The 16,312-nt window shown below is 46.8% G+C and overlaps 1 protein-coding gene across 1 annotated transcript in view; it reads left to right on the top strand.

The window, feature by feature from the left end:
* The window catches only part of lamb1a (laminin, beta 1a), a 36,227-nt gene extending 21,779 nt beyond the window's left edge, over positions 1–14,448 (top strand). The window contains exons 14-33 of the mRNA XM_088079473.1: positions 131–289; positions 2,079–2,206; positions 2,699–2,819; positions 3,009–3,210; positions 3,917–4,060; positions 4,175–4,406; positions 4,607–4,770; positions 5,831–6,055; positions 6,292–6,509; positions 6,751–6,847; positions 8,357–8,726; positions 8,877–9,061; positions 9,879–10,120; positions 10,228–10,437; positions 10,534–10,678; positions 10,812–11,019; positions 11,562–11,703; positions 12,032–12,208; positions 12,455–12,614; positions 13,798–14,448. Of these exons, the coding sequence (XP_087935599.1) occupies positions 131–289; positions 2,079–2,206; positions 2,699–2,819; positions 3,009–3,210; positions 3,917–4,060; positions 4,175–4,406; positions 4,607–4,770; positions 5,831–6,055; positions 6,292–6,509; positions 6,751–6,847; positions 8,357–8,726; positions 8,877–9,061; positions 9,879–10,120; positions 10,228–10,437; positions 10,534–10,678; positions 10,812–11,019; positions 11,562–11,703; positions 12,032–12,208; positions 12,455–12,614; positions 13,798–13,937 (3,669 nt within the window). The 3' untranslated portion in view covers positions 13,938–14,448. The remainder of the gene's footprint in view (positions 1–130; positions 290–2,078; positions 2,207–2,698; positions 2,820–3,008; positions 3,211–3,916; positions 4,061–4,174; positions 4,407–4,606; positions 4,771–5,830; positions 6,056–6,291; positions 6,510–6,750; positions 6,848–8,356; positions 8,727–8,876; positions 9,062–9,878; positions 10,121–10,227; positions 10,438–10,533; positions 10,679–10,811; positions 11,020–11,561; positions 11,704–12,031; positions 12,209–12,454; positions 12,615–13,797) is intronic.
* Positions 14,449–16,312: the final 1,864 nt, after the last annotated feature.

Here is a 16,312-nt window from a genome sequence, read left to right as displayed (position 1 = left end):
TGGAAAAGTCTTGAAAAGTTCTGGAAAGGCTTGAAAAGACCTGGAAAAGTCTCTGTATTGCTTGCTTGTATGATAAGGATTATAAAAACAAAAGCTGATCAGTTTTCACGCCTTTGTCTCGTCCCCTCAGGGAGTGACAATGGTCCCCAGGCCACACCCCCTGGACCGCAGTCCCACCTGGACAGGTGTCGGCCTGGTCAATGTCCCAGAGGGGGCCTTCCTGGAGTTCTCTGTGGACAACATCCCCCACTCCATGGAGTACGATGTCCTCATCCGCTATGAACCGCAGGTAGGACACTGTCTGCCGGGTGAGGCCCCGCCCACCTGATTGGACGCTGGCGTCCCCTCTGTAATGTGTGTCTGTTGTCTCTGTGGGTCCGCATGAATTCAGAGTCCAGGATTGTTTTATGATTATTTTAGGGCAGTCTCTAATTAAAGGATTCAGCATGTTTGTACCGTGTTTGAGCATGTATTTGTACTGTGTTTCAGCGTGTGTTTGTACTGTGTTTCATTGTGTGTTTGTACTGTGTTTCAGCGTGTGTTTGTACTGTGTTTCAGCGTGTGTTTGTACTGTGTTTCAGCGTGTGTTTGTACTGTGTTTCAGCGTGTGTTTGTACTGTGTTTCAGCATATATTTGTACTGTATTTCAGCGTGTGTTTCAGTGTGTATTTGTACTGTGTTTCAGCGTGTATTTGTTCTGTGTTTCAGCGTGTGTTTGTACTGTGTTTCATTGTGTGTTTGTACTGTGTTTCAGCGTGTGTTTGTACTGTTTCATTGTGTGTTTGTACTGTTTCAGCGTGTGTTTGTACTGTGTTTCAGCGTGTTTGTACTGTGTTTCAGCGTGTGTTTGTACTGTGTTTCATTGTGTGTTTGTACTGTGTTTCAGCGTGTGTTTGTACTGTGTTTCATTGTGTGTTTGTACTGTGTTTCAGCGTGTGTTTGTACTGTGTTTCATTGTGTGTTTGTACTGTGTTTCAGCGTGTGTTTGTACTGTGTTTCAGCGTGTGTTTGTACTGTGTTTCAGCGTGTGTTTGTACTGTGTTTCAGCGTGTGTTTGTACTGTGTTTCAGCATATATTTGTACTGTGTTTCAGCGTGTGTTTCAGTGTGTATTTGTACTGTGTTTCAGCGTGTATTTGTTCTGTGTTTCAGCGTGTGTTTGTACTGTGTTTCATTGTGTGTTTGTACTGTGTTTCAGCGTGTGTTTGTACTGTGTTTGTACTGTGTTTCAGCGTGTTTGTACTGTGTTTCAGCGTGTGTTTGTACTGTGTTTCATTGTGTGTTTGTACTGTGTTTCAGCGTGTGTTTGTACTGTTTCATTGTGTGTTTGTACTGTGTTTCAGCGTGTGTTTGTACTGTGTTTCAGCGTGTTTGTACTGTGTTTCAGCGTGTGTTTGTACTGTGTTTCATCATATATTTGTACTGTGTTTCAGCGTGTGTTTCAGTGTGTATTTGTACTGTGTTTCAGCGTGTGTTTGTACTGTGTTTCAGCGTGTGTTTGTACTGTGTTTCAGCGTGTGTTTGTACTGTGTTTCAGCGTGTATTTGTACTGTGTTTCAGCGTGTGTTTCAGCGTGTGTTTGTACTGTGTTTCAGCGTGTATTTGTACTGTGTTTCAGCGTGTGTTTCAGCGTGTGTTTGTACTGTGTACTATGTACTTTAATTATGCTGAAAATATATTTTTACAGATCAAAGTCCTGACGGTTAAATGTTGTGACGAACAGAGCTCCCAGTGATTTAGTTTGTCCTTGAAGAACATTTCTGAGGGATGTCGACTGTCAGTCTGTTAGAGCAGACGAAACTTCCTGTTTTGAATTATTTCACAGAAGTGGACGTGAAGAGAGCTTTTATTTTATACGTTGTCTTGATGCCAATAAAATAACTCGTTTTAAACCATAATTCTTATTGAGTTTGGATTTAGAGGAGCTGCGGAGAGGTTTATGAATAATGGCGTTTGTGATCCAAAGGGAGAGAGAAAAAAGAAAGAAAGAAACAGATAAAAGAAGAGAAACGATAAAAACGGTAAAGAAAAGAAAAGAGTGAAGAATGAAGTTGTGTTGTGTGTTTGTCGATGCTGCAGCTGCCTGACCAATGGGAGGAGGTTCTGATGACGGTGATGAGACCTGGACCAATCAGAGCAGACAGCCGCTGTGTCAACACCGTGCCCGACGACGACCACCAGGTCGTCTCTCTTCACCCCGGCTCACGGTAACGTTCAGCAACCGAAAATCAACAGGGTCTCCTGAACACTCCTGTGACACGATTCGCGTTAAATACAGGAGTTTAGCGTTCACACGCAGGTGTTGAACAGTCAAACGCAGGTGTGTAACATTCACACACGGGTTTCAAACATTCATATGCATGAACATTCACACGAGTTTCAAACAATCATACACAGGTGTTAAATATTTAGACTCAGGTGTTAAACATTCACACAGCTGTTAAATACTAACACACAGGTACGATTCACATGCAGGAGTTTAACATTCACACGCAGGTGTCAATGTTCACACGTAGGTTTTAGAGATTCACAGGCAGGTGTTGAATATTCACAAACAAGTTTTTTAACGTTCACACAGGTGTTACATATTAACACGTAGGTGTTCCTGCTCCTGTGTTGATGTTTCGGGTCCGGTGATTTGTCGACAGTGTTGTTTTCTGACTGTAGGAGGTCTCTGTGGTCTCTGTGTGTCCCCTCAGGTATGTGGCTCTGCCCAGACCGGTTTGTTTTGAATCTGGGCTGAACTACACGATCCGCCTCAGTCTGCCGCTGTACTCGGCGCTCAGTGACGTCCAGTCTCCGTACACGCTCATCGACTCGGTGAGGAAACTCTTTGTTTATGATTTTAAAATCTTCAGTTTACTGTGATGGAGAGAAGAGCTGAAATACAGACAGTTTCAGCTCGTCACTGAAACAGTTCATCGGTTGTTTAAAGCGCTCGATCAGGTGACCCGCAGGTGTCTCTGTGAACACACCCGTGGACAGTCGTGTGTCTGTGTCCGTCCTCAGATCGTGTTGATGCCTCACTGTAAAAGCCTGGACATTTTCTCGTCCTCGGAGGGAGGAGACTCCGGCAGGAACGGTGGCTGGGAAATGTTTGAGCGCTATCGCTGTCTGGAGAACAGCCAGAGCGTCATCAAGTCGCCGATGACCGACATCTGCAGAAACTACATCTTCAGCATCTCCGCCATGTTACACCAGGGAGCCAAAGGTACCGTCGTCTGCCTTATATCTGACCACCGTAAACCAGCTGCTTCTCGATGCACTACCATCCATTGCGGCATTCAGCCAGTGAGAAAAATGAACAATGAAACCTCAGTCCAATATTTCAGCCTCCACATTTAACTCCAAATTCAACAATCTAAGCGTCAGAAACATCATGACGCGGCGTTCTTCAGCTCCCTCACATCGCCACATTCACACTCAACTTCATTCCCTTTTCAGGACTTTAACCTGCTCCGACACGCAGCAGCTCCACTTTTATTACAACCACAAACATCCCTCAGATTCTGTCTGCTCTGCACCGACTTCCTGTTTACTGAGACGCTCACACTCACATTTCTGGACGATGAGTCATCAGTCTGTGAATCCTCCCGATCAGAAACACAAACGCTGACATCTGATCTCTCCACGTCTGGGTGTCAGTTCAGCTTCCTGTTGTTGAGTGGTGAAGCTGCGTATGTTGTTTATTTTTTGGGTCTCAGGCAAAACGACCTCCTCTGTCCCTGAAGGACGTCCCCTGTCAGTGATGTCACTCGTCAGTGTTTCTGTCGGTCCTCTTGAGCAGACTCTGCTGGTCTCTTCTTCCTCAGATGTATTCAGGCGGTCTTTAATCCTTCGGTGTCCGTCTCTCAGTCATGAATTTGTTCTGTTGACGTCTGTCCAATGCCTCTCCTCTGCTGGGCTCCATTTCCCAGAATGCCAGTGTGACCCTCATGGCTCCCTCAGCACCGTGTGTGTTCCCAGCGGCGGTCAGTGTCAGTGTCGCCCCAACGTGGTCGGCAGGAACTGTGACCGCTGTGCTCCGGCCACTTTCCAGTTCGGACCAAACGGCTGCAGAGGTCAGAACCGATCGCCTCATCAGTGATCAGTACTGAGAGCGATCAGCTGTTTATCACTCATGAGCGTGCAGTGTGAACGCACTGTGTTAACCTGCTGTCTGTGTGTCTGTGCAGCGTGTGCGTGCAACCCTCTGGGGTCTCGGAGTTCGTTCTGCGATCAGCTAAGTGGTCAGTGTGAGTGTGTCTCCGGAGCGTACGGACGTCAGTGTGAACGCTGCCTGCCGGGTCACTGGGGCTTTCCCACCTGCCGACCCTGCACCTGCAACGGACACAGTGACCACTGTGACCCCGTCACCGGGCGCTGCATCGACTGCAGGGACCACAGCACTGGACACACCTGTGACAGGTGAGTCACGCCTGCGATAAAAACCTGTGACAGATGAGTTGCACCTGTGACAGGTGAGTCACGCCTGTGATAGGTTAATCGCACTTGTGACAGGGGAGTCGCACCTGAGAATGGTCAATCACACCTGAGATAGGACACCTTTCACAGGTGAGTCACCTGAGATCTGCATTCCTCACTTCCTCTCTCTCACCTTTGCTCAGGTGTCTGGACGGTTACTATGGCGACCCAACGTTGGGGTCAGGTGACCACTGTCGTCCCTGCCGGTGTCCCGATGGCCCCAGCAGCTTGCGGCAGTTTGCAGAAAGTTGTTACCGTGGCGAAGACTCCCAACAAGCCGTGTGTGTCTGCCATACTGGATACAAAGGTAAAAACTTAATTTACACCTTCAATTTATAACTTTATCAACACTGATGATTAAAAACCGTCACTCACTCACTATTCACGCCACAGTGTGTATTAAATAGTGCACTATATAGGGAATAATGATAATGAGATTTCGGACACTACCTTGGAGGTTTTTTTCTTCAGAAATACACACGTGCATTGCATTGTGGTATACGGGACATGGATGTATTTTAGTGAAATCTGGATACACCTGTGGGGGCGGGTTCATTCCTATGAGAGCTGCTCAATGGCGTATGTGGCAGAGGAAGCTCTTTTTCTGAGTTTAGAAATGTGTAAAATACCCGGATTTACTGGCCCATAGAGCAGCGTAGTAGAGATGAACAGCAGCCGAACGCTGCCAAGCCTGGCAAGTGCGGCCAAGTGGTTAACTCCCACCGGCAGAGCGACCGACTTCCGGATTAGCGCCTTTGCTAGCTTGAATGTGGTCTAAAAAATTTGGTGTTGCAGCTCTTTTAGACATTAAAAAATGTTATAGAACTGGATGGTTTACATCCAGACAGGGATAGAAGACGTGTAGTGCTGGGTTTTGATGCTCACAAAAAATGATTTACTGATTTACAGACGTCTCTTTCCTCACGTTAGTCAATGGGGAAAAGTCTTCCCAGTGTCATCACATGACCCACTCAAATGGTGTAATTACACTTTATGCCACTATGTAAATTTTGCATCAATGCATGGCGCACTTCCTGGGGACTTGGAGTTATAAGGTACATTGTATGTACATTTGTTGTGCATTGTATTTTATAGCGCTCTATATGGTGAATGAAATTAACCGCTGAGAATCTGAACACTACTGAAAATGCAAACACACTATATAGTGCACTTATATCCGTGATAGGGGATGGCTTTTATCAACGCTGATTATTGGAAACTTCAAAACTTAAGTACCACAGCACGAAACTTTATTGACACTAATGTTGGGACACATTTCTAAAGCAGCCGTCTCTCAGTCTGTAGCCCCGCCCCCTACATACAGCCCCGCCCTTTCATATAATCCCGCCTCCTCCTTCTCTCCGCAGGTGCTCGCTGTGATGAGTGCTCACCTGGTTACTATGGAAACCCTGGGGAGGCAAAGGGGCGGTGTCAGCCGTGTCAGTGCAACAACAATATCGACCTGTTGGACCCCGAGTCCTGCAACGCGGCGACCGGAGAGTGTCTGCGCTGCTTGCACCACAGCGAGGGCGCCGCCTGCCAACACTGCAAGCTGGGTTATTACGGCAACGCCCTGCTGCAGGACTGCAGGAGTGAGTCCAGCGGGGTTTACTGGGTGTACTTGGTTTACTGGTCATACTGGTTTTACAGGGTTTACTGGGTGTACTTGGTTTACTGGTCATACTGGTTTTACAGGGTTTACTGGGTGTACTTGGTTTACTGGTCATACTGGTTTTACTGGGTGTACCGGTTTTACTGGGTGGGCTAGTTGAATGTGTAATGTCTGGATGACAGTGTTCAGTAAATCGTGTCCTGCTGGCGTCCTTAGAGTGTGTCTGTAACCGTCTGGGCAGCGATCCGTCCAGCTGTCCGTCCTCCACTGACTGTCACTGCGAGCGCAGCAGCGGTCAGTGTCGCTGTCTGCCCAACGTTGTTGGCCAACACTGTGACCACTGTGCCGCCGATACCTGGAACATGGCGAGCGGCACCGGCTGTCAGAGCTGCGACTGTGACCCCAAACACTCATATGGGACGTCCTGCAACGAGGTGAGGACGAGGTCATGTGATGCACGAAGACATTCAAAATGTTATGACAGCAAACTGTCACTTCAGAGCCGACTCTGTCAGGGTCCGTGCTGATTCTCTCAGGGTCCATGTTGACTCTGTTAGGCTCCGTGCTGACTCTGTCAGGGTCCGTGCTGACTCTTTCAGGGTCAGTGCTAACTTTGTTGGGGTCAGTGCTGACACTGTTAGGGTCCGTGCTTTAAGCGGTGTGTGTGGTCCACAGGTCAGCGGTCAGTGTTCCTGCCAGCCGGGTTTCGGAGGGAGGACCTGCAGCGAGTGCAGAGAGTTGTTCTGGGGCGACCCGGAAGTCAAATGTCACGGTATGTCCACTTTTTTTTATCAGTCAATCATAGCCAGGAGGAGGAGCCACGGTCTGTGACATCACACACCGTCAGGAAACATTGACCACCAGCCACGACTGAGCGTCACCATGGAAACACTTTTATGATGTTTACTTGGAGAAACTGCCGAGTCAGGGCTCAGATCTGCTGAGTCAGGGCTCAGATTGAGTTACGGCTCCGATCTGCTGTGTCATGGGTTAGATATGCTGAGTCACAGTGGACACACTGTCTCTTGTGCTTCATGTTTAATACAAACCAGATGCTGAAAACACACATACAGAAACACACACAGAGCGGTGTGGATGAACAGGAAGTTGGACAGACATTTGTCTCCTTCTCTTCCTGTTTTTACAGCAAATGAAAGTTTGGCTCCTGAAGAAATTTTGACTTTTTTATCTGATTAATACAAACTGTTGGTGTGTTTCTGTTTCTGTGTGTGTGTGAGTGTGTGTGTGTGTGTGTGTGTGTGTTTTCAACGTGCGAGTATGTGTGTGTGTGTGTGTGTGTGTGTGAACATCTGTGTTTGTTTTTTTAACATTTGTGTGTGTGTGTGTGTGTGTTTTTTTTAAACGTGTGTGTGAACATCTCTGTGTGTGAACATCTGTTTGTTTTTTTAACATTTGTGTGTGTGTGTATGTGTGTGTGTGTGTGTGTGTGTGTGTTTCTTGTGTGTAATGTCTTCCTGTGTCAGATTTCAGCTCAGTGGGTCTCAGAGCGGCTGAATGAGCTTCAGTTTTGTTGATCGTTTCGCAGATTGGTCTGCGTTAGAGCCCAGAAGAAAATGTCCAAAATAACTTAAACCCTTAAAACTATAATAACTGTTAAAACGAGCGGAAAACAGAGACACGGCGTTCAGATGCATGAACATCTCCACATCCATGTTCAAAATTTCACGTTTCACGTTCTGATTTAAACAGTGAGAGATATTTCAATCAGTTAGATCAGAGATCTCTGATTAATCAGTTTGATCAGTGATCGCTGATTGATCAGTTAGATCAGAGATTGATCAGTGGTGTCAGTGATCGATCAGCGATTGATCAGCGATTGATCAGTGGTGTCAGTGGTGTAAAACGTGAAGCACAGTCGCACTGAGTTTCTTCAGGCTGTGATCAGCAGATAAGTGCAGAGATCAATAAACTGGATCTGAAAACAAACTCAAGTTTCAGCCTAGAAACAAAGTTGTGATCAATAATAACAAAAATAATCCACATTCCGGTTCCCATCTGATCACTTAAGATCTCAGTTTAGACGAACAAATTCAGATGAATTTGAGATAAACTCGAGTTAATGAGACCGACTGACATGAGAGACTGAAGGAGGTCAGCATGTTCACTCTCAGCTGTGATTGGCTGTTCACCCTCAGCTGTGATTGGCTGTTCACCCTCAGCTGTGATTGGCTGTTCATCCTCAGCTGTGATTGGCTGTTCACCCTCAGCTGTGATTGGCTGTCCTCTCTGACGTCTGACCCTGGCTGTGTCTGACCCTCAGCTTGTGATTGTGACCCTCGGGGGATCTCGGAGCCGCAGTGTGATAAACACAGTGGTCACTGCGTCTGCGTGGAGGGCGTTTCAGGTCCTCGCTGCGACACGTGTGCCCGTGGTTTCTCAGGGACCTTCCCCGACTGCCGCCGCTGCCACCAGTGCTTTGCCGTGTGGGATGACATCATTGGTCAGCTGACCAATCAGACGCATCGCCTCGTCAACAAGGTCAATGCCATCAAAGCGGGTGGGGTCAGCGGACCATACAGGAAGTCCATTGAGAGCATAGAGAGGAGCGCCGCTGACATCCGGGTCCTCCTGAGCCAGAACGTGGCGTCGCAACCGCTGACGGAGGTCCAGCAGCTGCTGCAGCAGGCCAGGTGAGTCCAGAACTACAGTTGAAACTCAGGTGAGACTGAGTACCCAGGTGAGACCAGGTCCACAGGTTAGACCAGGTCCACAGGTGAGTTCCAGGTCTACAGGAGACATTGAGATAAAAGCCAATTAATGAGACCCCCTGTTCCCCACAGTGACCTGATGGGGGCCCTGAGCCACATGTTGAACCACACAGAGGAGACTCTGGTCCAGGTGCAGGATGAGGCTGCGACCACGGACACCAAACTGGACTCTGTGACGGCGGACACTCAGAAACTGGAGCACACTGTTCAGGAGCTGCTGGGACAGGTGGAGTTCATCAAGAACTCTGACATCACAGGTGAGAGCAGGTCATGTGACATCACAGGTGAGAGCAGGTCATGTGACATTACAGGTGAGGGCAGGTCATGTGACATCACAGGTGAGAGCAGGTCATGTGACATCACAGGTGAGGGCAGATGACATCATAGGTGAGAGTGATGACAGCGAGAGAGGGGTCAGTGGGTTAGTTGGGGTCATTTAGGTCTGTAGGGGTCAGAGGGGTTAGTCGGGGTCATTCAGGTCTGTAGGGGTCAGTGGGGTTAGTCGGGGTCATTCAGGTCTGTAGGGGTCAGTGGGGTTAGTCGGGGTCATTCAGGTCTGTAGGGGTCAGAGGGGTTAGTCGGGGTCATTCAGGTCTGTAGGGGTCAGTGGGGTTAGTCGGGGTCATTCAGGTCTGTAGGGGTCAGTGGGGTTAGTCGGGGTCATTCAGGTCTGTAGGGGTCAGTGGGGTTAGTCGGGGTCATTCAGGTCTGTAGGGGTCAGTGGGGTTAGTCGGGGTCATTCAGGTCTGTAGGGGTCAGTGGGGTTAGTCGGGGTCATTCAGGTCTGTAGGGGTCAGTGGGGTTAGTCGGGGTCATTCAGGTCTGTAGGGGTCAGTGGGGTTAGTCGGGGTCATTCAGGTCTGTAGGGGTCATTGGGGTTAGTCGGGGTCATTCAGGTCTGTAGGGGTCAGTGGGGTTAGTTAATAATAGTAATAATAGCTTATTAGTTGTTAATATTTGGGGTCAGTCAGGTTAGATGTCGGCTTTAGTTCCGACAAGTTCAGACAGAAGAAGATTCGTCGGTTGTTTTTTAGTTTTTCAAACATCTGATTTGTACTTGCTGTCTGTTGCCAGGGGCGACGGCCAGCGTCACTAAGTACTTCCTGCAGTCGGAGGCGGCGGAAGCTCGAGCGAACGCCTCCACTATTGACCCCGGCAGCCCCGTGGAAACCTCTGGGGCTTTACGGCAGCTGACAGAGGACCGACTGAACCAGACCAGGGAGGGGTTCCTGAAAGGGCATACTGAGCATGCTCAGAGGCTGGACGACCTGGCAGGACAGCTGCAGACTCTGGACCAATCAGAGCTCAGCCACAAGGTGAGAGGTCAAGTTAATAACGTCATCAGGATGTCACGCCGCGGCATCACGTTCAGATCTAACTTTTTTTACACCGATGTCTGAAGAATCTGTCCTGGTCTCTCCAGATCTGCGGCAGTCCAGCATCAGGTCAGGACTCCTGCTCGTCCTCCCCCTGTGGAGGTCTTGGCTGTGTGGACTCTGATGGTCGAGTTCGGTGTGGAGGGGAAGGATGTGATGGTGTGGTGACAACTGCCAACGGCGCCTGGAAGAAGGCCCGAGACTCTGAACAGGAAATCATCAGCGCCATGCAGGAAGTGGAGAAACTCTCGAAGATGGTGAGTCTCCTGGTCTGAGCTGGACCTGAAGGGTCCTGGTCTGAGCTGGGCCTGTTGGACTGTGGTGGGGGTTTTGACCTGTGTTTTGTCTGACAGGTGTCAGAAGCGAAGCTGAAGGCGGATGGGGTGAAGCTGAGCGCTCATGACGTCCTGATGAAGACCAACAGAACCAAACTGAAGGTCCAGCGGAGCAACGAGGAGCTGAGAGACCTGATCAGGCAGATCAGAGACTTTCTCACACGTACGTCTCTCCTGAGCTGCCTCAGGTGTTCAGAGTCATGTGACTTTCTGCGGATGGTCACCTGGTCTCAGCTGCTCTGCTTCAGGTGTCTCAGATGGGTGTGTCTAAACAAGTCCAAATCTTGTTGTTTCAGAGGATGCTGCAGACCTAGAGAGTGTGGAGCTGGTGGCTAATGAGGTTCTGGCCATGCAGATGCCGACCACGCCGGCTCAGCTGCAGAACCTGACCGATGAGATCCGACAGAATCTGGGAGAACTGGGACACGTGGAGACCATCCTGCAGCAGAGTGCCGACGACATCCAGAGAGCCGAGAACCTGCTGGACCAGGCTCGCCAGACCAGGTGAGTCCTACCTGTCTATCAGAACTGAACCTGCTGGACCAGGTGAGGCCCACGTGCTCCATCAGGACTGAACCTGCCAGACCAGGTGAGTCCCACCTGTCTGTTCAGTTTCAGTTTGGACGTTTTGATAAATTCAGTTCAGACAAACTGACAGGAGGTCAGTCACAGCACCCCAGTTGTGCTACAAGGACTTTTGGACATTTCTAGGATTTTAGGACACTAGGGTCTTAGGTAGGACCTCTGTCGGGAGGTGTGGGGGACTCTGGCAGCTTATGTTTGCTAAAAGGCCAAAAACAATTCCCGGAGTCAGTCACTTTATTTTTACTGTCAATTAGAAAATGGTTGGGGGGGCACCCAGGGCCCATGTCAGGGGCCCTGTCATTCGGCCCACAGGCTGTATGTTGAGCATCAGTGGGCTTCAGGTTCAAATCAGTGAATGTCAGTCTGCAGGATCACTGATTAAGAATGTGATCGATTATCTGTCGATCAATAACTCGATCTTCAGCGGTTTGAATGATGTCATGACTCTCTGTGTCCGTCAGTGAGGAGGCCACTGACATCAAGGACTCCGCAGAGACGGTGAAGCGAGCTCTGCAAGAAGCTCAGAGGGCTCAGACCACCGCCAGCAGCGCCATTCAGCAGGCCGCTGCTGACATCCTCAACACCAACGACCTGCTGTCCTCTGTAAGTTGGTGTTGGTGTTGTGTGTTACGTTTTGACTGTTTGTTTTGTGTGTTGGTGTGGCGTGTTGTGTAATGGTCTTGGTGTTGTGTATTGGTGTTGTGTGTTGCATGTTGGTGTTGGTGTTCAAACACCTGGCCAGTGATGAGTGAGGTGACTACAACCAGTGACAAACCTCAAGGCACAATGATGGTGGTGTTGCGTGTTAGTGTTGATGTTGTGTGTTACGTTTTGTGCGTTGGTGTTGCATGTTGGTGTTTTGTGCTGATGTTGTGTGTTGGTGTTGATGTTGCGTGTTGGTGTTGATGTTGCGTGTTGTTGTTGTGTTCAGGTGCAGTCGGAGACGGCAGATGCGGAGCTGAAACTGGTGAATGCCTCCTGGCGGCTGCAGAGACTGGAGCAGGATGTCACACTGCTGAAGGATAGAGCGGCGAACGTCACTGCGACAACCGAACGAACCAATCAGGACGCAGCGCTGATCAGAGAGACAACCGAGGAGCTGAAGAAGGTGAGCTCACATGACAGGAAAGGGTTAATACACACTGCAGGGGGAGGACCCACAGACACACACACACACACACACGCACACAGAGACACACTGAGACACACAGACACTCATACAGAGACAGACAGACAGAGACACACTAAGTAACAAACACACATGTAACTGTGGAGCATCAAACTCATCATCTGTGTGTGTGTGTGTGTGTGTGTGTGTGTGTGTGTGTGTGTGTGCGTGTGTGTGTGTGTTCAGGAGCTGGACTCGGAGCTGAAGGATAAATACGCTTCAGCAGAGCAGCTGATTGGTCAGAAGGCAGGGGGCGTGGCTGATGCCAGGAAGAGAGCAGAGTCCCTGCAGCAGGAAGCCAAAGAGCTGCTGCTGAAGGCCGGAGTCAAGCTGCAGCAGTTGAAAGGTGACATCACTATGACATCATGCTGACATCACTCTGACATCACTGACATGACTGACATCACTCTGACATCATTCTGACATCATGCTGACATCGCTCTGACATCACGCTGACAACATGCTGCAGCAGCTGGTTAGAGTTAATACTAAAAATGCACAGAAATAGTTATTGTTTATTTTTACGAAACATGCTTGAATACAGACTGTGTACCAGCTGTCTGCACATCTGGATACTAGAGTAGAGCTTGGGCAGCACAACTGAGCCCAAGAGATTCATTTTACTGTTTCCAACCACTGACAAAACTGAGAAGGCCTTAGAGATCACACAGCTGAGGCACTGATGGCAGCAGACTGACAGTGCAGAGACAGAGGAGACAAACAGTCAAATGTTCAGTGCAGAGACAGAGGAGACAGTCAAATGTTCAGTGCAGAGACAGAGCAGACAAACAGTCAAATGTTCAGTGCAGAGACAGAGGAGACAGTCAAATGTTCAGTGCAGAGACAGAGCAGACAAACAGTCAAATGTTCAGTGCAGAGACAGAGCAGACAAACAGTCAAATGTTCAGTGCAGAGACAGAGCAGACAAACAGTCAAATGTTCAGTGCAGCGACAGAGCAGACAAACGGTCAAATGTTCAGTGCAGAGACAGAGGAGACAAACAGTCACATGTTCAGTGCAGAGACAGAGGAGACAAACAGTCAAATGTTCAGTGCAGAGACAGAGCAGACAAACCGTCAAATGTTCAGCACAGTGACCATAGACTGTATATAAAGATGGATGAAGCGCCCCCACTTAGGGCGGCTGTGGTTCAGAGGTGGAGTGATTGTCCTCTGATCGGAAGGTCAGCAGTTCGATTCCCGGCTCCTCATGTCCTCATGTAGAAGTATCCTTGTGGAAGATACTGAACCCCAATTTGCTCCCGATGCTGCTTCATCGGAGTGTACATGCGTATGAATGGTTACTACCTAGTAGGTGGCACCTTGTATGGTAGCCTCTGCCACTACTGTGTGAATGTGTGTGTGAATGGGTGAATGTGACATACCCTGTGAAAGCGCTTTGAGTAGTCAAAAAGGCTAGAACATGTGTGTGTGTGTGTGTGTGTGTGTGTGTGTGTGTGTGTGTGTGTGTGTGTGTGTGTGTGTACGCGCGCAGGTTAAAATAGTGATAAATGTGTATGTGTCTTTCAGATCTTGAGAAGTCCTACGAAGACAACCAGCGGACTCTGGAGGTGAAGGCGGAGCAGCTGGTGGAGCTGGAGGCAGCTGTGAAGGAGCTGCTTCAGGAGATAAGTCACAAGGTCACGGTCTACAGCACCTGTCTGTTCTAAGGTCAGAGATCAGAAAATGTCTTTTTAAATACACTCTGATATAGACATTGAATATTAAGTCATCATTAAAAGACATTAAGTAGGTTATCAACTATTAAGCATTAAAAAAACCTGTCCGAATCTTTTAAAGTTGTCAAACTCATGTAATCCATTATAAAATGTTTGTTTGGAAAGTAAGTCACAAGCTACAAAAGCTTATGAACATGATTGATTGAACAGATAAAATCAGCACATTCATCATATGAGAAAATGTTTTCAAGAGATGTGACAAAAATTTCAATTTTCATTTTTTAATCAGTGAAATGTGATTGTGAATGTAATTACACCAAAGTAAATGTCTGTCAATAATTCCAGTTTACCTAAAAGTTTTGAGTTGTGAAACACTGAACGTTTAAACCATCTTACCACTATTTTTTATTTCCTCATTTTATATTTGCTGTTGTAGTTTTTTTCTTTGTGGCCAAAACTTTGAACCAAAGAAACTTTAAATAAACACTTAAGTTTTAAACTACACTGTGTCCACTGTTCTTCTCTTATAAATATGTAACAGCAGTTAATATCTCTGTTAATACCAGTTAAAATCTCTGTTAACTACAGTCAATATCACTGTTTACACCAGTTGATATCAGTGCTTTCACCAGTTAATACCTCTGTTAACACCAGTTAATATTTATATACCAGGTAATATCTCTGTTAATTCCAGTTAATCTCTGTTAACACCAGTCAATATCACTTTTTACACCAGTTAATCTTTGTTAGCACCAGTTAATCTTTGTTAACACCAGTTAATACCTCTGTTAACATCAGTTAATATCAGTGTTGATACCCGTTAATATCTTTAACAGTATTTAATATCAGTGCTTGTGTAACCCAGCTACAGTTACAGTCACTTTATGTTATTGTATAAATATTTGTATTATCTGTGTTTGTATTATTTGTATGTTTTAATGTAATGCTCTTTAAGGGTAATGTGACGACATCACATTATGACAGTTTTACGACAGGTCACGAGATTTATGACAGTGCGCCCCTAATGAGCATCGCGGGTTAATGCTGCCACATGTGTGTGTCGCCGTCTGCTCATTTCATTGGGTCATGTCATGTTTCCCTGCGAGGTGAGCATTATTGTTAAATGTGCCATGTCGTCAGTATTGTAAGAATTGTTACATGTATCACAATTGAGTTTCAGTGGTCGAGTAATGTTGTTAATATGCCAACCGCTAATGACGCTAACCGCTAACTAGCCATGCCAAGCGGAGTTTTGTGAAGCTGTGCATGAGAGGTGTTGTTTTGAATCCAGTAACCTCATAGCAGTGTTATCCTGGTGATGTAGCTGAATTATCATTTTATTGATTAATGTGTTTTATTGTTGTCTGTTGCCATATACTGTATATTATGTTAAATACTATACTGTGTAAATTAGACACGAGATTTATGACAGAGCGCCCCTAATGAGCATGTTTCCCTCATAGTTTGCTGTTAGAGACTGCTGCTGACTCCCTGTGGCTGTAAAGGAGGATATTTGCTGGCTGCCATCTCTGCGACCTGTGCTTGCTCATCTCAGGCAACAAACACTCACACATACACAAGGCCCCCCCCACAAACACACACACACACACTATACATACGTATACAAATGAAGCTCTATAAAAGTTGGACTTTCTTTTCTGGCCAGCACATAATTTTTTTTCTCTAAGGACAATTGAAGAATACCTTTGTGATAATTTTATCTATTGTTGGACTGAAGACCGTTTCAGGTTTTATTTTCATTTCATGGACTGAGAAAGGACTTTGATTTTAAAAAAAAGGGGGGGGGGGATTGATAACTTGTCGGGAAAATCCATAAGTGCACTTAAGCAGAACAAAAAGTTCATTGTCTAAAAAGAAAGTATTTTATGCTGGTTGTGTGTTACATTTAAAAGTTTAAAAGGTTGAAATTTTGACTGTGCTTATGCAGAGAAGCTGGTACTGTGCATTATTTAATGTGAGGAAAGTTTTCTACGTTTAGACTTTCAGTATAATTTGAAGAAGGAGGTTTAGTGCATTTTAGTCCAGAAATTCACTAATAAATCTGGATAACACTAGTTAATATCAGTGTTTATACCCGTTAATACCTTTGTTAACACCATATAATATCAGTGCTTACACCAGTTAATGTCTATATTGATACACATTAATATCTCTGTTAACTCCAGTTAATATCTCTGTTAACTCCAGTTAATATCAGTGTTTATACCCGTTAATATCTTACACAGCAAGTTGGATTGATTTCTTTCAAAAACACAGGAAGAACGCAATGACTAAGAAGAGAAGAAGTTATCCAAAAATCAGCAGGACGTTAGTAAAACAAAAAAGCTGCAAGAAAATTATGGGAA

Source organism: Plectropomus leopardus, chromosome 7 (genome assembly GCF_026936395.1).
Source record: "Plectropomus leopardus strain MGB_pleo_1.0 chromosome 7, ASM2693639v1, whole genome shotgun sequence".
In the NCBI taxonomy this organism is placed as follows: Eukaryota; Metazoa; Chordata; class Actinopteri; order Perciformes; family Serranidae; genus Plectropomus; species Plectropomus leopardus.
Note: the sequence above shows the minus strand (reverse complement) of the source record. Positions and strands in the feature narration are given on the sequence as shown.